We start from the raw sequence: 27,809 nt of genomic DNA on the forward strand, positions 1-27,809 counted from the left end.
ATGTACACAGTATTGACACCGATAGCTTGACAAGCTGAACTTCTATGCTGGAAGAAATTTACTATCATGTTGGCTGGAAACATTTACAAAACTCTATGCTTATAAACCAGAGATTAATAACCATGTGCGACTTTAGAAGACGTCTATAAAGTATCTTTAATGACTTGGTTCATGCCATTTTAAAAACACAAATTTTCAAGAAGAAAATCAATACATCTGTTGTATTGACTTTGCCTTCCCACTCCTATTCCCGTCTTTGCTAATGGTTTGGCATCCACAGTATGTACAGTCTGATGCCTGGGAAGATATACTGAAAATTAATCCCAAGTTTCCAACTTGCTAATTATAGTGCACAATTATTGTAGACTTCCCCCACAATCCCCCTACCTCAGTTTAATTAAAAAAATGAAAGTCTTTCTGTGAAAGCTCCTCAAAATGCCAAAGATGTCATTAGCAAAGTGTTTCTCTAATCTACATGTACAGCCTAACTTTAAAAATTGATACAGAGTCATGCAAATGATGGAAGAAAGTCACTGGAAGAGGGCAGCTTTCACTATCTAGAGCTGTTGGTCTTTCCTGAGGAAAATCTTCATTGCATCCTACTAAGATTTCTGCAGGTAGGTATAAATAAGGAAAATTTTTGCTGATATTTCTCATGACCCAAGCTGCATTTACTCACCTTATTAAATGAAGAATCTCTGCAACTGAGCTCAGTAAAGTGTCATTTAACCAGAAATCTTATCTTCATCAAATGCTTTGAGTCCTTCTAAATAATTGGATTGGGTCTGTTTTTGGCAAGGCCACACACACAGTCCTTTGAAAGGAAGATGCCATATGATCTCAGCTAGGTAAGTAGATTCTCAAAGCATATCCCCATCTCTTAAAACAGACAAGAAAATGGGAATGACAAAATCCATGTTGTACAATATGCTGTATATACAAATTGAAAGACCGCATCTCAGTTTTTCCTACTACTCAGTTTAACAAGATCCAGTAAAACATGGAAGCAAAGCACCAATAGCCATCTTTCCCCAAGCCCTTGAAGAATGTCTCAGCATCTCCTACAGGTCTTCAAGTCTCTAAAGTTTCTTCATTTGCCCCACAAGTGTCTACAACACAGATTAAACAACTTGTCACTGGGAAAGCACGGACTTTGGAGTTGGCTATCCACTTGTCTGTTTCAGTATTATATTCAAGAATGTGCCCTAATCGACCAACACCCTGAAAACCAGCCAGGACATAGACTATAGATCCCACAGCAGCACACTTCACTGTTACACCTTTCCATGGCATTGGAGACACCATCTTCCATTCATTCATCTTGATATCGTAACATTCTACATTATCAAGGCCACCTACAAAGCAATGAAATAGATAACTGCTTATTACATTATACTGTATGGACTGAACTAGAGCGTACAAATGCTTCATTAAACTTAAGTCTTTATTTTCAAGGTTTAGATTAAAACAGAAATCCTAGAGTAAAAAAAAACAATGTGAAAAAAGGCCAAAGGTTTCCAGACTAGTGGTTTAACCTTTTATAAATACAGAAACAGAGAAGAGTAAAAAGGAGACTGAAACTGAGATGTGCTGTTACAGATTTCACATTTTATGCTTTCTAGAGATTCTAATGTGTTACTTTGTGAACAGAACTAAAAATGACTCATTTCTTACAGATTTGTGGCTCCTGAATAAAACTTAGGAATACACCTGCAACTTCCTTCTAGTGATGGCATTTTATTCTAAAGGTGTCACCAGTACCTTTACCTAAATTGGTCATTTACTGATAGAGGATGTCTCTCTTCATTATGATATTAAAATAATTGATGTTTAAAAGCCTAAGTCCCTTTGAAAAGGGCCAAGGAAATCAAAAGTTATTACAGAAAAGTAGATTTTCTGACAAAGATTTGCTTCTTTAGGAAACAGGCTAGTAATCACACTTTACAATATCTACAAACGTCCTGTTATCCCTATTTAACAACAGTAATAGGAGTCACAGAGTTTTCACCTCCCATCCTGAATTACTAGATCTGAGAGATTAAGAAACCTTTATATAATGTTAAGAGGTACGAATATTTCACCCCAGACATAACTCTTCCCCATTATATTACAATAAGAATAATTAATCAGTCAAGCTACAGAATGTGAACAGCAAAATAATACTTTAACTTATTGGTTCAATAGTACACACTTCTAAAATGAGCATTCAGTGAATACATTAACATTTTGCAAGGTGGCAGCTCTGGCTATAGCTGGTTGATAAAATGTTTGTGCCAAAAATGCATCTACTGATATTTTTGCATTAGGAATCAATCATGCTGGAATACTTTTAGTAGCTAATTAAAGCTAAGCTATATTCTAAAATAGCATTAATCCAAAATAAAATAATCTAATTACCATAAAAACCTCATAGCTGAGAGTTTTCCATTTTGAAAAGCACTTCAGAAACCCTGTGTAATTAAAATTCAATTCTCCTGGGAAACAAACTATTATTATTCTAGTTTTAAAGACAAGGAGATAGGCCGATCATAAAATGATCTGCCCATGACAGTAAGTCGTATTTCAAAACTAGGGCAGTCAAAAAAAGTTCTCACTTTTTCACCTCTTTAAAATAGCTGACTAGCTTTAAGCCTTTAGACTGAAGTTCCCAAAATACTGGTACACCTTTACCCATCTCAAAAGAATGCTAAAATATCTCAAAATACATAACGAAGAACTAAAAAAAAAGATTTTATTTTCTCAGATGACTGCTTTAGCCATATTAACTACTGCAAAACTGGGCTACAGTATGGGCGTGTATCTAAATTTGACAGTACTGGCATTAGTAAAAGAGTGTGAAAAATAAGATATAGTGAAGTAGAGAGGTGAAAGGAAGGAAGGCAACAATGATGTGACAACAACAGGACATGTTTTATGGTACTGCTCAAAGTTATTCAGCTGAACAGAGTTGATTCTTTGCAAAGAAAAAAGGCCCCCACAAAACCTTGTGTGACCAGCTAGAGAATTAATAGAATTAAAAGTACCTGAGCCATTTTGTCCACCCACAGCAAATATTTTGTCCTTTACAAACACCAGCCCATGATTCTTCCTGGCTTCAATCATCGGACACAGCTCAGTCCACCTGGGGAAAAAGAAAACCAAAAAAACCAGGAAACCTCGCTATTTAGATCCTAGAAAATAAATATAAAATATATAAATACACCTAGCATTAGGAAAATGAAACATGGAAGAAAGCTGCTTAAGAAAAACTGCCTTTTAGGTAAACCTACAAATAACTGATTTATTAATGCTTAACTCAGGAGAATTCCTTACTACATACAATTCTTCCTATTCATCTATACTTCAGTTATTTACAGAGCGAGCAAAGCCACAGGTCACCAAAAATAATCAGCTTTGACACAATACTTACGTTTCTGTGGCTGGATCATAAACTTCACAGCAATTCAGGACTCTTCCAGAAACATTGTTTCCCAGGCTTCCTCCACATACATAAATGAGACCATTTGCCTCTACCATTCCATGGCTGCATCGCTGAGTCAGCATGCTGGGCTTTGTGTGCCAGCTTTCTGTTCTCGTGTCGTAGCATTCAAATAAATACAGTGCAGAATTTCCTTAAAAAAACAGAAACCCACCAAAGTAGCATTAATTTTTATGGTTGTCTTTCCAGAGAAGAGTCTAACAGTAATTATTAAGTTGATGCTTTATTTGTTAGTTGAAAAGGGAAAGCTGCTTTCCCACCTCCAAAAGCAGAACTAACCAACTTGAAACTTGGGACTATTCAGAAAGCCCATACTTGTAATTCTTTTGTTCCAAAATAGGCAAGTAAGTTTATAAAATCCCTATTTGTGTTTGAAAACAAAAACAAATGATGAGGATATTAGTGTTCTGGGTTTTTTTTTTTTTGGGTTTTTTTTTTTTTTTTTTTTTTTTTTTTGGGCAGGGTGGGAAATAAACACTGAACAGGGATGTATATCAATTACTGATCATATCGTCATCACCTCATGCTACTCTCACGACTTGGAAATATATTTCCCTTTCAGATCTGCAGATGAAACCAACTTTGTAAACTTAGTACAGATTCACATGAGTCTTTTTTCTCTAAGCAATGTGACTTGCCCAATTCCCAGAATACTTGTTGCCTTTGGAATTAGATAGCTTGATTATATTATAACATACTCCTGAATTATTAGCAACCACAAGACAGCTACCCCTCACCATTTTACTTTCTTCCTGAGGACTGGCAGCTACTTATTTTCTGGAAGTGCAAGGTCTGTGTACTCTTCCCTCAAGGGCCAATAAAACCATTAATGAAATGAAAAACAATTTTTTAATGAAAATAGATGGGAGCTTAAAAACTTGTGCTCAGGTAACTAGCTGAACCATAGCCAAAGCAGAGAAGGCTGGATACAACTTTATCAGAAAAGAACGAGGATCCTTCTCCCCTTTGTTTAAATAGGTATATTCACGTAGAACAGTTATAGGTGCCTTTTCTTTGTGCCTCTTTTTCCTTGGCTTTCTGCTTCTAAAAATTCAGTGTGTCACACTAGCAGCACTCACTACCAGCTGGGATTTGAACCCTCAAAACAGTGCTACATTTCCAGACCCGAAATACAGAAGTAGGCTGCTATAAACTGTGCGTTTGTTTACTCCTACCATGTAATTCTCAATACCACAAAGAACTGTATAGAGTAGAACCTATTTTTATCTTGATGTAAATACACATCTTTATTGCTTTGAAGTTGTAGAAATTCTTATCCATGGGAAATACAGCAGAACTGTCTTGAATGTCTTTTTTTAAAAAGGGAAAAGCCTCCATTTTCAGTATGCTGTCAGTATAATGTTAAATATTTTTCCTGCACCTAAATATAGTGGAAGAATTTAGTATGTTTAGCTTTCAAACTCTGCTAGCTAGTGCAAATAAAACAGCACTCCCATCAATTCAAAAGGGGGAAATGAGCCCTGTTTTCTGTAATGGACTGGCACAGTAATTTGTTTTCCAAACTCTTCAATCAATGCAAAAAGCATGCAATTTTTAGATTTCTTTACAGCTAAACACACTGCAGCATTTTCTCTGATTAATGGTTTCACATAATTGCCTGCTCCAAATTAGAAAATACTAGATTCAGGATAGACAGATTTCCAAACAATCAGTGTTCACTGGATTCCAAAGAAGAAAAAAAGTACAGGCAAAATAAACTCCGTTATTAATTTTTAGCTTTTACTATTTTGTCTGGAATAATATTTATGGAAAGCAAAGTGAAACTGTGCAGTAATGTGAGAGTAGATTTAAAAGAAAACTCATACTAAAATTTCCATTACAGTTGCATTAACTAATTACAATGTATTAGAAAATAAACTGTACAATCAAAGTTTGTATCCTTCTCCCTCACGAACTGACATGTGGGAAACTAGGAAGATTTATGAGATTTTGTAGTGTCCCAAGCTTCCCAACGCAGCAGTAGTTAAGCCTATTTCTAGTAAGGGGAAAGGTGCTATTTCACATTTATCACAGCAGGTGGCAGCTAGGAACTGTCTAAGCTGCTGCTACATTAGCCCTCTTAAAATATTTTAGAAGTCAGGTAATAGGAAGTTGTGACATCTAGGTAATGTTAAGGGACTTATGAATGTTAAGCACCGATTATGACCTTTTTTCCTCTGCTCACCTCCCTCTGCAGCAAGGCAGAACTCAAGAGGATCTACTAAAAAATTTCTCCCTGACTAGTTTTTCTTTTTTCCTCAGAACACAGCTTTTTTGAAAGCTGTGTATTTTTATGCATAGAGCATACCTACATTCCAGCTTTTGGTTTGCCATTTAAAATGCTGCCCTAACACATAGCATAAGTCACCCACTAGGTTTCTTGGTGAGAGAAAAAAAACCTCAATAGTCTTAATTTTTTTACTATGATGAGTCATAACATCTAAAGAAAGTAACAGTTCTCCATTTACTGAAGCAAACCAAAAAAGTAACAAATTAACATAAGATAACTTCTGTCATTTGACAGAAAAATTGGACAAATTCCTTTACAGGGCCAGGTATAATTTTACCACCAAAAGCAGTAGTTTCAAAAGGTTTTTTTCACCCTTTTTTTTTACCCCTCTAAAAATACTCATTAGGCCAAACACATACAAAGAATGCCATTGTCAAAATGCAGCTATTCTGGACAAACATCACAGAAAATTTTACACCACACCGAGTTCTGCAGATTTATAGAAGTAAGAGCAGAGTGGGACTCCCAAAGTATAAGTGCTTGTCCCTAGTTAACTCTTAAGAGTTACAGTGTACTTTATGCCAAGTTAATGTAAATATTAATCACTTCAATAAGTGAAACCATTTTAAAAACACAACAGAAATAGATTGTTGGATTGTGTGGAGGATAAAATTGTAAATATGGGAAAATAAACTCATTAGGCTAACATGGCAACGTGCAGTTTCTTTTCAACAGAGTCATGCAAAAACCAGAAAAATTTCCAGGTATCTTTGTTTGTTCTTTTTTGTTTGTTTGTTTTAAAGATTTTTAGTGTCTTACCCACTTCTGAACCACCAGATGTATAAATTTTGCCCTCAGCAGCACAGGCTGCAAGGCTATCTCGAGGTGTTGGAGGTCCTAGCTTGGAATACCAGCTATCCTTCACCACATTGTAGCAGTCCATTCGCTTTATAGGGAAGAGCTGGGAACCACCCAAAATATAAACTACGTTGTCCCAGAAGACACAAGCTGCATCCCTGCGCTTTTCAAAGGGACATCGGATGTCTGTCCAGCTGTAATCCTGCATTACAAAGAACAGGTAATGTCTAATAGATTATAACACTTACCTGCACAGCGAGTGTTTTTCAAACAGAGCTTTTCATAGAGATTTAGATATGGTCAGTTTTAAAGTTGCTTTTCAAAACAAACATGAATACTGTTTATTGAAGAATACTCCTCAGGCGTACTCTTGAAAAATTCTCTTAGACACAGACATAGTTAGCTGCAATGAACCATGACATTATCAATTTCTATCTCCTCATTCCCTGTGTGCACCCAGTACAGCTTCCTTGAAAAACAGTTTGGTTTTTTTTCCCAACAAAATTGACATCCTGCTGCTATCATCTCAGAAACAATGCATGTGATCAATAAAGTAGGATTGCATTTTCTTTTATAGGAACAGAAAAAGACATCTTATATATAGTAACAGATTATTTCTAAAAAAAAAAAAAAAAATACAGAATGTACCAAAGGCAATGGAAAAAGGAGAAGATAATATCCAAATTGACAAGCAACTCAGTTAAAAAGCTCTGATACATACTTTATTACCATGACAACTAGAAGCTTATTTACAGGATTTACAAAACACAAATGATCTATAGCTATCCACAGTTGATAGCATGAGAAAGAGAGTAATGCTCCATCACAAATACTGGCAGTCACGTTGCCTAGAAACTGATTTTGCATGGATTGGCATAACCAGCAAGTATCAAATATGGGCAGTAACGCTACCCAAAGCCTTAAGAACACCAAACTCAGCAACTGATAGCAGACCAGGATAGCATACAGCACAAGAAACGCTTCTTGAGTAATAGCATCTCACATAGTCCATGAGCATAGCTTGTATCCTATACTGAACAAGCAAGTATGGAACCTTTACTGTTATCTGGTCTACTAAACCTGCTGAATGACCTTCATTGTAATGGTTCACACAAGACGTTACATCGTTACATTTTCTTAGCAAGGACATACTTCAAACACCTTGGTCAATGAGGAAGAACAGCGACTCCTACATGGGGGTTCAAAGAAAGAGAGGCAGAGCATGTTATAGTCCAAAACATCTTACAATCTTTTCTTGTAGCATCCCCCATATCAAGAAGAGCTGGCAGGTGCACGTGGCCCTTTATGGTGAGAAACAGGTCCTGGGGCATCCTAGAAAGGAAAGCCATACTACAGCATGGCAAAATAAATAGCTGCATAAATCTTAAGAAAATGTCTTAGTGCATTGTGCAAGATCAACATACTTTCTAGCTCAAACTTTTGGCACTTTTACAAAAAATCCTGTTGTTTACTGTTACAAAGGGCTGTGATCTGACCCACTTTTATGGCTTCAGTTCATAGCTACCATTTCATCCACATATTTATCAAATGAAAAGCCATAGATTCTCCCATAACCTGAGCATACTCGGCAGTATCCTCCTCTTTCAGCAGGATGCAATTTAGGTAATTCTCTTGTAATGCTCTTCAGCGTTAGTCTGCACCACATAGAATTGATTTCAATTCAGGCATTTGTATTTTTACACATCTAAGAATTATGCAGAAGGGTTGCTTTATGCCACAGTAAAGATCCACACAGCCCTGGGCAGTGGCAAGCCTCATTTTTGGGAGGCTGAGTAAGGAAAGAAAGAACAAGATAGGTATATAGTGACACTGTCCCTGCTGATCTTGGTTTTCAAGAAATTGTGATGCAGGACACCAGAGGCAGAAGCTGTATCTTTGTATTTAATAGCTTTTTTCTCGTTCATTAATTTACTTAATCACTTATTAAAACTGTCTGAACTCCTAGCAGCCACAAGACCCTGTGATAGGAATGGCACATGTAATTATGGGCCATGTGAAAAAGTACCTCCTTTTGTTTAAGACTTTTCCCTTGTTTTCAGTTGGTACCTCCTCTTCCAAGTTTGTCAGGGAAAACAGCGGACATGCCTAATATGCCTCCCTACTAATAGCTTATTGACTACAGCTCTATCTCCTCATAAAAGTTATGCTGGTTCCCTTAATAATCAAGAAATAGCAATGCCAGGCATCTGTTTCTTTTTACTTGCCATTGCTGGCTTTTGCACTGTTAAAAAGTTAAAAATTCCAGCCATTTCTGGTCACTAGAGACAGCAATTTCAAAAGAATAAACATATTGCTGCCTCAAAACCCCATAAAGTCATGTACAAGTTTTCATCAAGAATTCATAAGACAAGAAGTATTTTATTCCCAACTTGGGGGGAAAAAAGAAAAATCTTTTTTTAAACATTCTGTGGAAAATTCAACAAGAAAATGCTTCCCACCACCATTAACTGGACAGCTAGGATTTCTAGTATTATTCTGAAAACAAACATCTCTACTCAAAATAGTGTCAGTTTGTTCCACAAGTTTTATGCCCATCTGCATCTGTCCTGTTACATCATCTTGCTCTCTTGATGAAGTACATGCATCAATAGAAATATCAGTTACAGTGCAACAAAGACAACAAATATAGACTTAAAGTAATACTGTTAACAGTCTCGACAAATAACACACAGTATCCAATCCATTCTTATTTAAAGAACTCTTTTTGACAACAAGGAAATGAAGATTAACATTAGAGACTAATTTTGCGTGCAAAGCAATCAGTTTATAATGTCAAATTATTGAAATGTATATCACTCAAGTGAGAAAATATTTTCAGGAGAAACATAGCCTTTGTTTTGAACTGTTTCTTTACCTGACATATAAGAATTAAATTAATGAATTGAATTAAAATCAAAAGTGAAGGACTAGGTCACTATTCAATCAGTTCAACAGACAACAAACAAAATTTCAATTCTTTCCCAAGGTCCTAACCTTGCAAAACTACATACACAACCTTAAATCTCTGCTCTGTGACACTCCCATCATCTTTTGATGAGACTAATTAAAGTGAGTTAAGGTGATACAGTCTTTCCAGCACTGCAGCCTTACATCCCACACTTATTTTTCATGCACATGATGCTAATTCAACAGGGGTTCTGGATCCTTGGTTTGTTGCATTTAAGAAGCTACTGTCACAGTTAATTAAAGATCAAACTCAGATACTCAAGCAAAACATCCAGAAAAGGACCTTTAAATAGCTTAGAATTGGAAATGAAGTAAGTAAAAGCTATTCAACAAGACATGACAGGCTAGCTAAGAATACCCAACAAAGCATATAAGCACTAGGAAAACACTGAAGGAAGACATGCTTGTTAGAATCAAGATCTCCAATTACCCACTTTTTTCCTTCTTCTTCCCTGCCCCCCCCTGCCCCTATTAATCCACATGCAAGGCCATGAGGCTTGATCAAGAGAAAGTTCCAAACTCAATTCTTTTTTGGTGTTATACCTGGGCAAATAGTGTATGAAAAAAATTAGCTATTTTCTCTTATGCTTTATGTAGATTGATATAGATATGACTTTTTGTCCACAAAACAGACCTAATATTATAGTTTAGGTCTGACTGAAGATCACTAACTATGTACATAATTTTCCTTTTAGTTAGAAGCCTTTGCCTGTCGCTCCCACGCAGCATGCACTGAGATTATTATTTTTCAAACAAGATTAAGTTTTCAGAAAATACATGGTGACAACTGTGGGGAATCCGTATTAGTTTATAAAGGGGGATGAAGCAACAACCTCCATCTTTTGAGTTCTGACCACCATTGACATTAGGCACTTACGCAATTTAACCTATCAGGTTGGTAAAGAGACCATATGCACGCTATGCTGATAATACCATTGCCAATTAATGACTGGGACAACAAGTCTCAAAGCTAGTTTCCATCCTGCCTAAAATTAGCTTTGTTCCAACATAAGTAATTGGAGATTAAGAGAAAGAAACTTTGATCTTATTTCCTTCTAATAAAAGACAGGTCAGAGCATATTGGGTGAATTACAACTTGTTAAGATGCCAAAACAAAGGATGAATGCCCTGATCAAAGGCTTCCCCAACTCAGACCTTGGAAAGCAAAGAATTACCTGCTCTGTTCCCTTCACCTCCTTGCACCCAGCTGGAGTACTGCTTTCTAACTTGACTATGTGTACGAAGGAAAAACGTGGTCATTATTTAGGAACTGGAATTCCCAATAAAAATACATATTAAATGTCTCTCAAACTAAGTAAGCAAAGCTGTTAGGTTTTTCTCCAGACTTGAGTGCTGCTCAAAGAAGGTGGCTTAAATTTTATCTCACATAAGGGTATGTGGATGATGAGTTCAAAACACATGCCAAGGGCTCATTCATTCTGAATTAGATTTGACAGGGCTCACATTGACTATAAAGTTCGCATACATAACATGCAAAACTTTGAAATTATAACAAGCATTTAATATGCTGAATTAGAACAACCAGAATTTCTGCAACAAAATGTTACATGTATGTGATCTCATAACTTAGAGAGCCTTGATGTTTACGTAGCAACTTTTTTCTGTATTACTGCATGTGCTTGCCTGGTAAAAGAGAGTATGGATAATCCTTTTGCATGCAGCTGGTGTTTCTAGACCATCTAGTCTGCATAGCTGAAATATACACCATTCCTGTGGCTTGATTTTAGTCAGGAAAAATGGAAACAAAATTCAGGCAAAGCATGCTTGCTTGCTCTGAATTGGCCATCTCTTAAGTTTTTTGTTGTAGAAACTCACTCTTTTCCACTTCTTTCCACAGAATACTTGGCTCCCAATTCTTCTCCTTACATGCTCTTAAGAACAAACAAAATTGTGAACCACTGGGATTTAGAAGTAGTTGCATATTTATAATAAATGCACTGAAAAACCACCTTGCGCTCTAAAACTGGGTCCTACACTAACATAAGAGCCAATAATTTGACTTGTGCTCAAAAGAAATTGCTTTGAGTTATTCTCTGAAGACATACATGCACGCACATGCATATAGACTTTCATATATTTCTAACCAATTGCTTGATGTTTCAGTGACCTTTTATTTATTTCCAGCTATGCGATGCACATACCAATCAATTCTCAACTCAGATAGATTTATCAGAACTCCGTATCTAATATTGCCAATAAACAAACACGTAATAATTCTATTCAAAATGAAGTATTACATCTAGGTACACACATTTGAAAATACCTAATTAACCACACTCTTTCAACCGTATATCCAAGGGGCAGGGAATACATCCTTCCTAATACTGTTTTGTAGATCATTATGTCTTAGTTAATATCATCAGCAAATAAAACACTGAAGATTACAAACAGTGAATCTTAATGCATTCTGAGGTAACGATTACCTTTGGATTAAAATATCTGCAGGACTGGGGCTGTGAGCCTCCAAACAAAGCAATGCGATAATCATGTTTTTTTCTTCTTGGCCGCGTACCTTCCACTAACTCTTCTCTGTCTTCTGGGGAAAGTAGATGGTATCGCATCCCACCTGGAAGGAAGGCAACAACTGTTGCAGATCCAGTGTAGCTCATACATCGAAAGGGATGTTTCAGAGGCAGGGATAGTGGGGAGAGGGAAGGGAGGGAAAAGGAGGAAACCAGGTTTCTACATTACACCAGATTTACACCCTATTTCAAATTGCCTGCTCCATGTGAAAACAGGACATGGATATGGACTCACATTATATACCAACTTATCAATCAGGTCATTTATTCAATATTAACAGGCAACTAAGTTTGTTGCATTGAAACAGGCAAAAGGAAGCAAACCCAAAGAAAAGAACAGCAGAACTGGGAGCCTAAAGAGGACAATAACATTAAAAGAAGGGTCTTGAATGCAATGAGGAGTCAACCATGCCTGCCTCCTCACCCCCCAATTTCTGATTAATAAGGAAGGCATCTCTATCATACCATACCTCACGAAAACAACACACTTTTGTTCTCAGCTTGACAATGAAAAATATTAGTTACAATTGGTGTAAGAAAATAAGCATTCTCCTAAGAAACATTCCAAAGAATGCAAAAATATTAGTGACATTACAAGCCACTAAAACCAGGCAAACAAAAATCCTTATTTCTTAAACAATGCACCCAACTCCATGTCACACAAGAAGTATGACTAAGATGTCGATTGTCAGTCAGCAAATACTTACCAACATATAGGTTAATTTGAATCTTGCTCATTGACTGAAGGAAAACAGTTGCATACCATTTTTTAGATCTACACTAAAATGAAGCCAACTAATTAACCACTATCGAAATTAAAAAATTGCCTTCCGGAATATTTATCAATATCTAGGCTCTTCTTTCTTACATGACAAAATTTCACAAATGGTGTCTGAAAACAAAACTGAAGCTTGTTCCCTATCTCATCTGCATCTTGAGAATGCAACTGTCTGTAGGCTCAATGGTCAGTATATATTAGAGATGAAAATAGTGCAACATATGCTTAACATTCTAATTTGCTTAGGGAAGCTTTGTAATATTCAAAATTTTGACATAAAATATTTCTTTTATTAATTCACATATGAACATGAACAATATTGAAGTTACTAGCCTGTCGCAAAGGCACACTAACACTTCCGATTACCCTAACGACTCATTGAGAAAATCTCCATTCCATTACTCATCATAGAGTTCATGTCATTTGCTAGGAGAAAAAAAAAAAATCAAAGTGACACTCTGTTACGTAAACTGGGTTTTATTCACATGATAACCTGCTAATCCAACTTCAACTAAACACAGCATCCTAGAAGGAACACAGTCCGATTAATTTAATACGAAAATGTTGTCAGAGCATTTTAAAGCAAACAATTTTCAAAAATTCCACAGCATTTTTTTAATTATACAGAACATGAAAGATTTCAGCTGGAGGTCAACTTACTGATCACCATCTTAAGGCATTCTGGGTTATCCTGAATAAGTGGTTCAGCCTGAACTGTTTTACTTAAGAAGTTCTTTGATATAAGAGGAAATCGGACTTTAGCAAGAATATCAACCATGTACGGCTGGCGATTTGGCTCATCATACTTCAGCCATCTGACTGCTGCATCATAAACCTTAAACAAGAGAGAAGGAAAGAAAAGGATAAGGTACATCACCACACAGTAAGGCAAATAACGAAACCTTAATGCTCCAAATTGATTCTTCTGCCTGTTGGAGGTTAACTTATACTAAAGTTTAGTATGTGGGGATCCATCACTATCTTCAAAAAAAAAAAAAAACCAAACCAAAACAACACCCACAACAAAACAACCCACCAAACACCAAAAAAGACAATGCTCAGACATGAAGTAAAACAAATGCACAACCATAGAATAAAACCCATCTACAAACATCAAAAACCCCCAAAACACTATTTCTGCTATTTAGCCTTTTTTTTTTTTTTGCCTCCAAATGGGAGGCATGAATCTGCAATTCACATTAATGTGGGTAACCCCTGTACCAGGTTAAGACTAATACGCATCGACTTCCATGTCACAAACACAGGTAATACTTCACCAGAAATGCTGAAATAACTTCTACTTGATATAGCCTTCTGAGCTGACAAATTGCTTCTGTTAGGAAATCACAGTGTTAGGGATCCAAATATATTGCTATTATTGTGTCTTAGGGGACCATTTAAAGTTTTTAGCTGCAGACTGCCGTAAATTTACCATTCAGAGAGCCTCCTCCCTGTCTCCTCTTTACAGGAAAAGATACTGGGTTTTCTTAGGGGGCAGACTGTCCTCTGGGTCAGGAAGGAATGAAACGAAAATCTAATATTACCTATGTACTAAGATACTTCCATGCTGCTCTCAGACATAGCAAGCTTATCCACGACGTTGCCACTTCAGAGTCAGCCCTAATTTCATTACAAGTGATAGCACAGTCAATACCTACTCCTGTAGCTGAAACTGATCACAGCGATCGGTGGTCAGTGACTGAGATATAATGTGGAAAGACATTTAGTCGCAGAATTAGAGTTATTCAGAAGGACTGCTAAACCACCTCAGCTATAATTCTGCAAAATGACCAGGGAGCAAGGGAGAATAAAGAAATAAAAAAAATATTTAAGGCTAAATTCCATCAGCTAAGGAAATTCAACAGAATGACTGTGACAGGAACATTGTATCCCTTCCTCAACAGAAACATTACTTGCATACAGGAAAAATAGGACAGCTAGTAATTAAAGTTACCTTCCTTTTTTTGCTAAATGTAAATATGCTTTACACCAATACGAATGTTAGAGTATAATATCAACTTTCTAGCAGTACTCCTGAGTGTTGGGGGATATTGTTACAGCTAACGGAAAGAATCAAGAGCTGAAGTCAACAAGCTCTCCAAGCAAGGTCACGGGCCAATCTCCTGTGTGCTTCCCACAGAGCCTCTGCATACCTGACCGCAGACATCACTGTGAACAGTGCTGGACTTGGCACCTGCAGGATCATGGTACAGCACAGGGGGATGGTGAAAGGACTGACCAATGGGGGGTTGCAGGGGGGCGCGTGGACAGCGTGTGGCAGAAGCGGGGCGACCAATCGGGTTTTGCATGGACAGTGCCTGGCTGCATGTACGGAAGCAAATATATTATAAAAAGGGGCTTTTTTTTGTAATAAACGGCTTATGCTTGATTCACACTGAATCGTGTGCTGAGTCCTTTTCTCCGCACCTGAGAAATAAGATTCCTATAGTATCACTGGCAAACTTATTCAGTTTCATACTGCACACTGCCACCTTCCTAAAGGAATTTTAATGATGCCATGCTGCCTACACCAAATTTCTACCACTGCTGCCAAGTTAAAGCACACCATCCTACCTTACCAGCAGAACTTCAAGAATGTAAATTCCAAAGTGTCGTTTTGGCTGCAAGCCACACACCACTTCCAGCCTTGAGAATGTCACCCTGTGACCTGAACTTTTCCCAGCACGTGGCAAAAATGTTGAACTGTGACATAACTCATATTTATACTTGTAACTATCCAACTATCATATTCAATCACCTGATATTATCCCCCACTCTCAGTAATTCTTATTTTCATTGAAGCATTTTATTGCAACAGATACACTGAAGAAAACATATTAATTCTGTGAAAACTAAACTTCACAGTCAGGAAAACATCCATTTCTACGAAAGTGGATACACGTACCATCTTGGCTATGAGATCCCTCTGTTGCACTTCAAACCTATGAGCCAACTCATGATGAGATATCCAAACAAACTTAAATTACCTAGTTCAAGCACCAGAACAGCATAGCTAGAAAGGCCAGATTTCAGTTTGTTTTCAACAGATTTGACTGAGAAGCTACAAGAAGTACCTAGCAGCTACAACCATCCTGTAGTCATTTCTTTGGGCTGCTGTGCAGATCCACCTATACTCTTCCTATTTTCCTGCAGCAGGAAGAACAAGCTGGCGAACAAGCATTCAGGGCTGTGCTATAAGCTGAATCAAGCTTTCGAAATGGGACAGCTGTGAATGTAATTTCTACCACAGGTTACAATTTTTAATTGAGTGAAACTCCAGGCTTCTTTCAGCCACCTAAGCTTTTTGGGATTCACTCCCTAAATAAGGGTCTTCCATCAATCCATCACTGTCAATGCATCTAGCTTTCAGTGTTTTGTTCATCTTGCTTCCAAGTCCGTCAGTTCCTGAAGTTTCACTTGTCTATGTTACTATACTATATGTTTCCATCAAAAGCAACTCCTCTCTGAAATGGGCTGAGACCATATTCTGGTAGAGACATGCAGCCATTAAGGCGCAGTTTGCTTACCACTTTGAAGTAGTTCACTTTCACCGATAGCACATGAATCCTAATCTGCAAGCAGCTGCTATAATATATCAAACTTAATTCAGCTCGCGTACTATGGAATCAGAAGCCCTATAACTATCTCAACAAAGGAAACTGTTTTGCTTACTCCCTTTATGACTTCTTTCTTTCTAGTTTGCTGAAACAAGACATACAATAAACACACTTGAAATGTGGATATTCATTAATTTTGGTTTTGACTAAGCTAGGATGCACCTTTTATTCTACAATTTAGCAAGCACTATGTGCATCATATACTGTAGGAACATCAGAAGTGAGATACTTTAAAGCAGTTCTTGATTAAAAAAAGAGAGTGAAGTTCAATGCTCTTAGCTAGTATGAAACAGGGATCTCACCTGGTCTTCTGCCCTCACTGTCAACGTATCCTGGTTCAAGAGGTGTGTCACACGCTTAACATCAAGCTGAAGAAACTCATCTGTCTTGTAAACCTCAGTGAAATGCTGATGGATAAAGTCATCTGCAGTGGCTTTTAGTTCTGGACAGTCTAGGCATTCTGCTAACACACTTATACCTATGAAGGAAAAATTAAGAAAAAAAACTTTCCAAACTTGAACTGCAATTACTTTTCATATATTAAAATAGAATAAAATTACTGTAATTTCAGAGATGCTTGCAACCCCAGTTTAATATTTATTACCCATGCTTTTTTTCCCTTTAAAACACATGCTGTCATAACTCATCTGCAACTCAAGACAAACTAAGATAAGCCCAAGCTTCTGATCCCATCCCTACCAAACTAATTGGAAAGTCAGACCTGCAGCACTTGCTGTATTAACTATTTCTCCAGCACTATTTCTTCACTGTTTCTTTCCCCATTACAAAGCAGATAACAGTACTGTAACCAGTCTGAGCCATATCACAGTAACATCTAACCAGAACAGCTTGAGAAACTGGATCCAGATTTTATGATCTCCCCTGACCTGCTCATGCAGCAGCAGTCACCAACCAAGCCCAATTTCCTTCCAGAGTCACAGTGAACTGGGACTCTTCTATACAGGTAGCACAGTCAGCTGCAGACCAACACAAAAGAGTCAAGTTGATGCTGCTGCAAGGGCAGAAGGTTGGCATAAAGGTATAAATAGTAACTGCTACTGAGAAGCACTGTTTCCAAGCTTCTCATCAATACCCAGGTAAGCACAGAGCTTTTCAGCAGCAACTTTTGCTCATAATGCTACAGCCTTCCTCTTCCTTCTATGGAGGAGATGGCAAGTGGAATAGAAGCAACTCACCAATCCATGGGCTGCAACTAGCCTGAGCTGCTCTGTGTAGTAAAATGCAAACTACAAAGATAAAATCCAAGTGTGTGACCTCTTGACAAAATTTTAAGAGATTCAAAATAAGCCACAGTTTCTATGAAATATACTGGTTTTTTTTAATGAACGATGGACCTGCCTATGAGTCTGCCCAGAACACATTTCAACTTGTAAACAATGCCTTGAGGAAAAATTTATTTAATCTTTATCTCCCTTTTTGCTATAAATTAGCAAAGTATGCAGGTGTTAGAGAGCATAATTCATTTTCTAGTTAACAAAAACCACAGAGGAAAGATATGCCTCAAAGCAAGCATAAGTGGCATTTTCCTTAGAAAGTAATGTCTTCCTTCTAGCAGTTGTTTCAGAGCCACACCTGTCCTGCACTGAAGTGTCAGTTGAATCATTATAATTCAGATACTCTGCAAAACATTTCTATTGATATTATAAACATCTGTAACATGATTGAGATGTTACTAGGAGAATTACATGACAAACAAATTTAATCAGAGCTTAAAGATAAAGTGCACCAAATCTTAAGCATCAAAAAGCATTTAGTTCTTCTTCTTGTTTACCTTTTCTGTAACACTGCGTTCATATTAGAGCTACAGAACATATTAAATATCAAACCTGCCCAGATGACATTTGTGGATTTCAGTCAAAATGAGGAGCAATTAAAAACAAAAGTAACCTAAACTTATCCTGTTTATATCTTTAGAAAATATGCTCATTTTGTAGAAATTAGAACTCTCTCAAATTCTGTCTCCAAGTACAGTAACAACAACTGAAAGCTCCACCTTACTAAGCAGCTGAGGCTCTCTAACAAACAAGAAGCTCCAGGGTGCTGCCAAGCTGGGATGAGACCCAGCACAGTCAGTGGACCTTGACATTAGCAAAGACAACTGCCAGATTGTTTTGTCTAAAGCAAAGGATAACAGTTCAGATTCAGAGCAAAATTATTTTTATGTACCTGGATTTAGCCAAATATTACTGTCTTTTAGGCAATACTATCTATTTTTCAGGAATAGCAAAGTTAAAAAATAAACAGTAAATTTAAGTCTGCATTTCTCTTACCAAGACAATTGGAAGCATCAACTTGTTCTTTTAAAAAGTCCACGCACATTTTTTTCACAGGTTCAATTTGATATTGGTTTGCTGCATCTAGTAAAGACTGGACGTTATTGCTGTTAACTGAGATTCTGCAACGGAAGGTATAAAATTAGCATCACCAAAATTACCTACTTTGTTGTAGTAAAAAAAAGCATCTTACATCAATTCACATAAATGGCAAAATTATTTCCCTGCTATTTGCCCAAGAACCTTTCACACACAGTCTGAAGACGCAATCTCCCTTCATGATCTTTCCAAATTGCTTGCATTTGCTCTGCTTTACTGAGGAAGGGCAAAGGGTAAACAGTCCTGGATTCTGAAGAATAAGCCTTTAACGCAGGCCCTCTGCAGTGCCATACTATTGCTTTGACTTGTGGGATTAGCCACTTTTATAAAACAGAAAATGAACAGAACTTTTTTTCTGACAGTCTCCTCCTCCCAAACAGGCATCAGCAAAATCTGTCTAAACTCCTTGTCAAGACTGCTCTGGCTGATTTGCCCAGAGTGTTTAAGCAGAACAACCAGTTTGGCAGTGCTTCAAGAGAAGGTACAGAGCCCACAGACGAGGGCTTGGGCACCAGAGGAGGCCACCATATGGCTGGGGTGCTGACACTGACTGTCTCTCACCACTGATGAAGTTTACAAGAAGATTCCTCTCAAAGAAAGGAGAAAGCCTTCCTAAGGAGAGTTAATCCCATTAGTATAAAGATGAAAGGCCTGCCATCCATCAGTCATGAGAGATGATTAAGAAGTACTGTTTACAATCCCAGTCATCTGCACAAGCTCTGTTTAAAAACAAAAAAAAAAAAACCCAAACACATAGGCAACCTGAGAGAGGAGGGAAATGCTGTTCACAGAACAGTTATCCACCCTGCCTGTCCTGAGATGAAGGTATAACTCCTGGAAATGAAGATAAACCCTGCTGATGTCAATAAGGGCCTGAATTTCAGAACAATAGGAAATATCCTTTGACTCCAACACTGAGGTAAAAAATTTGGAGTGTTTTGAATTGCTTTCTGGAGACAACTACCACTCTCTTCAGTCTGTAGGGCTTCCTACCAATTAAATAAAAAGGAAAAGGGAAGAAGGATAGAAGGTCTAGTCACATCAGGCTTTAAACAAAGTAAAGAATTGTAATGGTAACAAAACTGATGAATCATAAAAGCATTATTTTAAGATTTTATAATTTACAATTGGCAAGCTTCCTAGAAAAAGTGCCAGCTTTAAATAACAAAACTACCTTGCAGTATAAGCAAACTCCACAAGCTGTTCAATAATGTCAGGTTCTGCATCTTTTAGCTCCACTTCAAAGGACTTTGATTCAAGCATATTTGCTGCAAATAGATTGAAAGACAGACTACATCAATAAGCCACTCCAGTTATCGTATGTTTTGCAAACAGTAGAAAATAAAGTGATTATACAAAATTGGAACCTGCTAAAACTGCACACAGTTGGTTGCTGTTTGTGGAAGACCCTCGGCCTTCAAACAGCTGTGCTTTACTTGGGGAGCATAAGATTTGCTTGGGAACACTGCACTGAGAATAGTTTTTGCTTGCTTCTAAGATAAAGGAGCCAAGACCAGTTCACAGGGCTTTTTGGGGCATGAAAGAAGTAAACATGTGTTGAAGGTCAGTTCTGAACACAGAGCTGAAAACAGGGAATGGTTGTTGATGTTTTGAATCCAGGACACTGTGGCTCTTCCCAGAATGTGGTGAATGTTGATGTTATCTTGAACTGCCTAGTCTGGCTCCTGCATTATAGCAGTTAAATAGGGTAGTAGAATAACAATAAAAAGCCTTAGGCCTTTCGGCTTCAGGCCCTTGCATCCTCGATCTCAGAGTCTGTGCCTTCCTTGCCGCCCGCCGCAGCTGTTTTCCCAAGATTACTAAAGCAAGTCAGGAAAGAAAGGAGGCAGTGGGACAAACAAGATCACTGGTGTGTGCGCGTGCTTGTATTATGTAAATTATGATAAACTGTATTCAATTGTATTGGAAATGGTTAGCGACCTGCTACACCACTTAGACACACACAAGTCTATGGGACCGGATGGGATCCACCCAAGGGTACTGAGAGAGCTGGCAGAAGTGCTCACCAAGCCACTTTCCATCATTTATCAGCAATCCTGGCTAACCGGGGAGGTTCCAGGGGACTGGAAATTAGCCAATGTGATGCCCATCTACAAGAGCGGCTGGAAGGAGGATCCGGGGAACTACAAGCCTGTCAGTCTGACCTCGGTGCCATGGAAGGTTATGGAGCAGATCATCTTGAGTGCCATCACGCAGCACGTACAGGACAACCAGGCGATCAGGCCCAGTCAATGTGGGTTTATGAAAGGCAGGTCCTGCTTGACTAACCTGATCTCCTTCTATGACAAGATGACCTGCTTACTGGATGAGGGAAAGGCTGTGGATGTTGTGTACCTGGACTTTAGTAAAGCCTTTAACACCATTTCCCACAGCACGTTCCTGGAGAAACTGACTGCTCATGGCTTGGATGGGCGTATGCTTCACTGGGTAAAAAAAATGGCTGGAAAGAGTCGTGGTGAATGGAATTAAATCCAGTTGGTGGCCAGTCACAAGCGGTGTTCCCCACAGCTCAGTATTGGGGCCAATTCTCTTTAACATCTTTATCAATGAGCTAGACCAAGGGACGAGTGCACCCTCAGTGAGTTTGCAGATGACACGAAGTTGGGCGGGAGTGTTGATCTGCTTGAAGGTAGGAAGGCTCTTGGAGGGATCTGGACAGGTTGGATCGATGGGATAAGGTTAATTGTATGAGGTTCAACAAGGCTCAGTGTCAGGTCCTGCCCTTGGGTCATAACAACTCCCTGAAACGCTACAGGCTTGGGGAAGAGTGGCTGGAAAGCTGCCCAGTGAAAAAGGACCCTGGGGAGTGTTGGTCAGTAGCCAGCTGAATACAAGCCAGCAGTGTGCCCAGGTGGCCAACAGCATCCTGGCTTGTATCAGAAACAGTGTGGCCAGCAGGACTATGGACTCACTACTCTGCGCTGGTGAGGCCGCACCTCGAATACTGTTGTCCAGTCTTGGGCCCCTCACTGCAAGAAAGGCATTGAGGTGCTGGAGTGAGTCCAAAGGAGGGCAACAAAGCTGGTGAAGGGTCTAGAGAACAAGTCCTATGAGGAGTGGCTGAAGGAACTGGGGTTGTTTAGCCTGGAGAAGAGGAAGCTCAGGGGAGACCTTATTGCTGTCTACAAGTACCTGAACGGAGGCTGTAGCGAGGAGGGTGTTAGTCTCTTCTCCCAAGTAACAAGCAATAGAACAAGAGGAAATGGCCTCAAGTTGTGCCAGGGAAGGTTTAGATTGGACATTGGGAAAAATTTCTTCATCAAAAGAGCTGTCAAACATTGGAACAGGCTGCCCAGGGAAATGGTTGAGTCACCATCCCTGGAGGTACTTAAAAAGACGTGTAGATGTGGTGCCTAGGGACATGGTTTAGTGGTGGACTTGGCAGTGTTTGGTTAACAGTTGTACTCAATGATCTGAAAGGTCTTCTCCAACCTAAACGATTCTGTGATTCTAAACAGAAAAGGTCATAGATGCTGTTGACTGCAGTGCAGACTGCCAAGTTAGCATAACCAAAACCAGGAAGCACACGCTGCACTGTCAAGAGCTGATAACAACAGAGACAGCTCCGAGCTCCCCACAAACAGACACAGCACTGTAAGTTTGCCCACAGATGGTTACAAGCTGACCATTGGAAGGTACGGTTATTTTACTTCTACTCGACTTTAATGTGTGTTTTATAGCACAGTAATTTTACAATTCATGTGTAAGGCATACATACAAAAGTAAGATAGATACTACATAATTGAATTAGTAAAGACAGCATAACTGCAAGAATATTTATGCTTCTGAAAGCCAGTCTTATATGTGGAAGTGGGAAGCAATGGGGGAGACAAATTCTGTCATGGGAGTAAAAACTTCTAATTTTCAGGTTAAGGGAAGGAAACCAACTCTAATACAGTGCACAGGCCCCAATTCATAAGAGAGTTTACCTACGAAATAACACTTGACTCGATCAAAAGAGAGTTAAAGGGAAATTGAGGGGAAGGGTGAACAGAGATGAATGGAAGAAGGACATAAAATGAGGAAATCTTCACTTATACTTATCCCTGAGATTAATCACTTTCATAAAACAACTTGTCAGCCACAAGTCTAAGAGGACATCATCACAAAAGCTTATAATCAATCAATTTTGAAAAGACTTACTAGTAAACATCAAGTTAAAAAAATGACTGGTTGAAAAGACTTACTAGTAAACATCAAGTTAAAAAAATGACTGGCTGAAGCAAGCACAACACGGTGAGCTGGGATCTTTCTTTCTTGGACCATAAGAATGACATCACACAGAGTTTTCTAAATCAGAGGAAAAACAGACAAACAAAACCACAAAGATCAGCATTTTTGAAAATCTTTCAATAATTTTTCTTTAAAAACAGCTTATGGTAATTCATTGCTTTTCTTAATTCACACAACTCAAGAGTATTATGGAATAAAAAGACTTTCTAAAAGTCAAAGTTAAATTCAGTAACCTGGAGAACTAGCAAAGTTCAATTTACCCATGAACTTGCACCTTAAGGATGGTCATGAATAACATGAACTCTGATGAAAGCTTTTCCTGTGGCATTTACATCAGCCTCCAATAATGTAGGCTCTGCAGCATCGAGCAGGGGCTGCATTTACATTAGACCCTCTTCAACCATCAGTGGCTCTCTTCTCTACTCAGCTGCTGACTTCCAAAAAAACCTCATAGGAACCTCATGTCTGAAGACTGCCATCATATTGCCCAACTGGAGTGAAAGTGATAAACAAGTTCAAAGCATTCAATGGAACATTTTTAAGAAAATGTATCCCCCAAATACCAATTCTATGGAAGGGTTTGACTGGTAACACCTGATGAGCAACTAATTAACTTCCAGACCAAAAAGAAATATTTTTATTTCTCATTTGTTTGCTATTTGTATGTAAGCAGGCAGTTTCTCCCCTACATGTAACCTGTCGTGCACTAGAAGGAGAAAGAAAAGTGACAGAACTTATAAAAGTTGTTAGGAGACATGAGAGGAGAGTAAGGGATTGGGGTAAAACCAGACAATTTGCATAGATTCTCAAATAGTATCCTTTCTAATAACATATTGACTGAAATAAATGCACACCATACTACAGTTAATTACAAGATCCTCTTTATTAAGAAAGAAAAAATGAGCAGCATTGCTTCCTAAAAACAGGAATTAATTTTCAACTACTATCTTAAGTTCATAGAACTTCCTTAAGAAACATCTACCTACACCCATCCCACACTAGCCCCAGAAAACAGCATGTCTGGGAAGTACATACTCGCTTAGAACAGTGCGATAATGTTTTCCAAATACAGACAGTATTATCTGGGGCACACCTCACAAGGCTGATAAACCATATATGCAGCCCCTTCAAATAAACCTATTTTTTAGTTTCTTGAAGGACACTCAGAAGCACACATTGAACAAAATATAAATAATACATTTTTTTAAAAAGTCCTAATTAGAAGTTAGACGTGGGAGTGACATGCAGCTTCCTTTGTACATGTGTAGCTTTAAACAATTTAGGATTGAAACAACAAAAAACAGAAACAATTTGAGAACAGTTTCAGAGGAAATCCTTTAAAGCTGAAATTCCTGCCACATCTGGTTCAAAACAAGTGTTGGAAACTAGCAGTACAAGATACCATAAAATCCTGTGGCCAAGCTTTGCTGACTTGCAACTGCTGCTTGAACTCCACACTGCATTTCTAAGATACATTTAGTGCCTCAGCTCATCATTTGAAGCACCTCAGATATTCTAAGGCCTCTCTGGGTGTGGGAAGAAATATTTCTCAACCAAAACAGACCATCATTTTCATTTCTTTCCCTGTTATGTTTCTGGATGTGACTGTTCCATTTCAACTAATGCTTTTCTGAGGATTTCTGTACTATTTTCCAGAAGGACCCATTGGTGTCACTGAGTCACCTCAATAAGGCAACAGATGACTGGTGTTACATCAACCAAAGAACACACCCAAGCGTGAGCTTGCATTACGGTGCTTCATCTTCCAAATAACAGGTTCAGCAACACCTTGCAACTCTGACCCAGCTTCATTCTCAATTACTTCACTCTTGGCTGATCTCCACTCAACTGCAAAGTTGCAACAAAGGATTTATGCACACGCTGTCAAACAGCTCTGTAAACCCCACAACGTGGGCCATCTCACGTCGGAGATGAGCAAGGAGTCCTCCATGCACTACACACACTTGTCCCCAACATCTCACCAGTACTAAGTGTAGGTTTGTCCATCGTTTACTCTAAACTCCCATACACATGGAGGCTGCCTCTAGATACCAGCTCACACAAAAAGCAGCCTCTTTAAAATCAGCTGTGCTTTCCAATCAGCCCATTTTCCTACAGCATTAAACTAATATAGATAAATAGCTAGTGCTCCACATGCATGTTGCTATTTCCACCACAGCAAATGTTTAACTCGTATCATGTTTAGGTTTTATAACCACAGCATAGCCCTTGACTTACCAAAACACAAGAAGAAAGAGCTGCCTATAAATCCTCTTAAACTTTAGCACAACTAATCAGCTGAATTTGTACATTTTCCTCTGGCTCCTGCTGACTTCCTAATTTTATCCTATATAACCACACCTCCCCCTACCCCTCCCAGTAATAATTAACCTCCTCTTACAAACAACTGCTAAAAGAAGCATGAGCGTCATGAACTATGCAAGAATTTCTGGAATGGTCAGCACTGTGTGTGATATGCAAAGCCACCATCTGAGGTCAGATTAGAAGTTTCCAGGAAACTGAGAGCAGGCTAAATTCAGAGGTGCATCTGAATGCAACAGATCTTGAAATTCAACTTGGAAGTACACACAGATTTCACAGCACTTAAGTCTGATCCTCTCCCTGTTTAGAGTAACTCATAACTTGATGAGAGCTGGCACTCTAGTGAGACGAGGTACTTACACAGAACAGCAACATGGTGCCACGTACTGGAGTAGTAACATAGCAAAGCACTGCTATTTGCCTGTGCTACGGGCTGTACGTACATCTAAAAGAGAGCAATATTTCCTCTATCTACTTAAAAAGCATAACAGCATCTGGCATCCCCTTGTCAACAACGACAGAGGTATGAGCTAAACAGTGATGAGCTGAGTTATGCACTCAGCTACACCTTGGAATATGTTTACCCAAGTAGAACAGAAACAAAGCCTACATTGAAAAAGTAGATCATAGGCTTTAAGTCTCAACTCCACTACCTGAAATCACGGAAACCATTTTGTTTTTTTCATACACAGGAGCTTAGTTGCATGAAATGGTTTATGCAGACAACACAGCTGACTGTATTAGTGAGAGAACAGGGCTGAAGTGCTAGCGAAAAGCAGAATCAACACTCTGATATCACTTGCTAGGCCAGGACCCAGACTGCTGATGAACACATCACTAAACGCTGGACTGAACCTTTGGCAAGACTAATACGGGAGACAAGCAGCTAAACCCTAGAAGATACAACACATGTCAGTGCCAAGTATGAAGCCCCCACAGCTGTCTTCAGAGTCAGCTTTAATTCTGGCTCCACATCATTTTTAAATGAACCATAGTACGACATAGTATGACAGCTCCGAGGAGGAGGACGAAGATTTCTTCATATGCAAGTAGTTACACAGATCATCCTTCTGCTCTTGTTCCAGAAGTCTGAGCTTTTTAAGGGCGGTGCAGGGGGAAGAGCATTTCTTTCAGTTTGGACAGCTTAACTGAAATCCACTTGTATAATTATAATTTTGGTTACCACTCTTGCTCTATTGGTAAACAGAAGAGTCACCTTTTAACAATCATTAGACTATTAATCTAGGAATCTGATCTGCCAAAAAGGTCAGAATTTGTCAAGATGAGGCCACCCAGCCGCCTATACCGCCACTGGCTTCTTAGTGAGATGGCCAGATGTATTCAGTAGGAAGCGCAAGAAGAACCACAGAATGCCACCTGTGAAACCAAACCGTGGTTCCAGTCATCCCTCTCCTCCCGCTGCAGAATCACTGCACTGACACTGTTCACGGGGGCACACGGTCAATTTGTTCAGAGAAGAGTTCGTGGTTAAAATTCAGCATCAACACCTTTTTACTCCCCTCAGGCTTCTGTTTGAAAAGGGCTATGTGAATAACTGGGGAAGCTCAGCAATCCATTGCAGCTTCACTTCTGTTGTAACTATAGGACAGAACTACCATAGGCAAGATGTTATCAGATGGGGAAGCGGACCCACCGTGTCCTCTGCCTTCAGCACCGGCCATAAGCCGTAGCAAGTCACGCTCGCTGTGTCGGTGTACGGCAGCGTTTCCGAGTTACCTTTCGCGGTGGCCAAGGCCTCCCGGAGCGGCTCCCGCACCCGGCGCTCCGTCCCCCCCGGCATTCCCTGCAGTCGAACGCAGAGACGGAAAACCCGAGCAAAGCCCCGCCGGGGAGGCGGCAGCGCTGACTTCGCCGGCACCGGCGGGCAGCCCCGGCGAGCGCCTCTCCGCCCGGCTCCGCGGGAGCCTTGCACGCGGCGGCGGAGCCTGGCGACAAGCGGCCGCCCGCGGGTCGCCGCCGCAAGCCCCGGGCCCCCCGCCGCGGCCCGCGGCCCCGCCGGGCCGGGGGGGAAGCCGCCGCCGCCGTACCTGCTTGCGCATGGTGTTCATGACCCCCATGAAGCTCGCCAGCAGCTTCGCCTCCTCGCGCGCGGCGAGCTTCTTCTCCGTCTTCTTCTTGCTGCTCTTCTCCGACCCGGGGGCGGCCATGCTCCCCCGCCCTCACCGCCGCCGACACCGCTGGCCCGCCACCCCCGCCGGGGCACATGCGCCGCCGGGGCGACGCCCGCCAGCTACCGGGCGGCGGTCACCGGCTCCCGACTCTCGGCACCGGGCAGGGAACGCGCAAGCAGGCAGGGCCCGCCGCGCCCGTACCGCCGACACCCGAGCGACCCTGTGCGCGGCGGAAGC

At 39.6% G+C, this 27,809-nt stretch overlaps 1 protein-coding gene across 3 annotated transcripts; it reads right to left on the bottom strand.

Moving 5' to 3' along the window:
* Positions 1–40: 40 nt before the first annotated feature.
* On the bottom strand, positions 41–27,809 carry KLHL7 (kelch like family member 7). 3 transcript variants are annotated; one of them, XM_068404703.1, is made up of 11 exons: positions 27,489–27,809; positions 23,073–23,175; positions 20,039–20,132; positions 18,763–18,887; positions 16,774–16,949; positions 13,515–13,689; positions 11,978–12,120; positions 6,528–6,768; positions 3,410–3,611; positions 3,024–3,121; positions 41–1,355 (listed from the first exon to the last, which is right to left on the bottom strand). In XM_068404703.1, the coding sequence occupies exons 1-11, from the start codon at positions 27,606–27,608 to the stop codon at positions 1,072–1,074; spliced, it is 1,761 nt and encodes a 586-aa protein (XP_068260804.1). In that variant the 5' UTR covers positions 27,609–27,809; the 3' UTR covers positions 41–1,071. The 3 variants fall into 3 exon arrangements, with proteins under 3 accessions (XP_068260804.1, XP_068260806.1, XP_068260805.1); XM_068404705.1 differs by lacking the exon at positions 27,489–27,809 and having other exon boundaries at positions 20,039–20,155; positions 23,073–23,151; XM_068404704.1 differs by lacking the exons at positions 23,073–23,175; positions 27,489–27,809 and adding an exon at positions 23,029–23,051.

This window comes from Nyctibius grandis, chromosome 7 (assembly GCF_013368605.1).
Source record: "Nyctibius grandis isolate bNycGra1 chromosome 7, bNycGra1.pri, whole genome shotgun sequence".
In the NCBI taxonomy this organism is placed as follows: domain Eukaryota; kingdom Metazoa; phylum Chordata; class Aves; order Nyctibiiformes; family Nyctibiidae; genus Nyctibius; species Nyctibius grandis.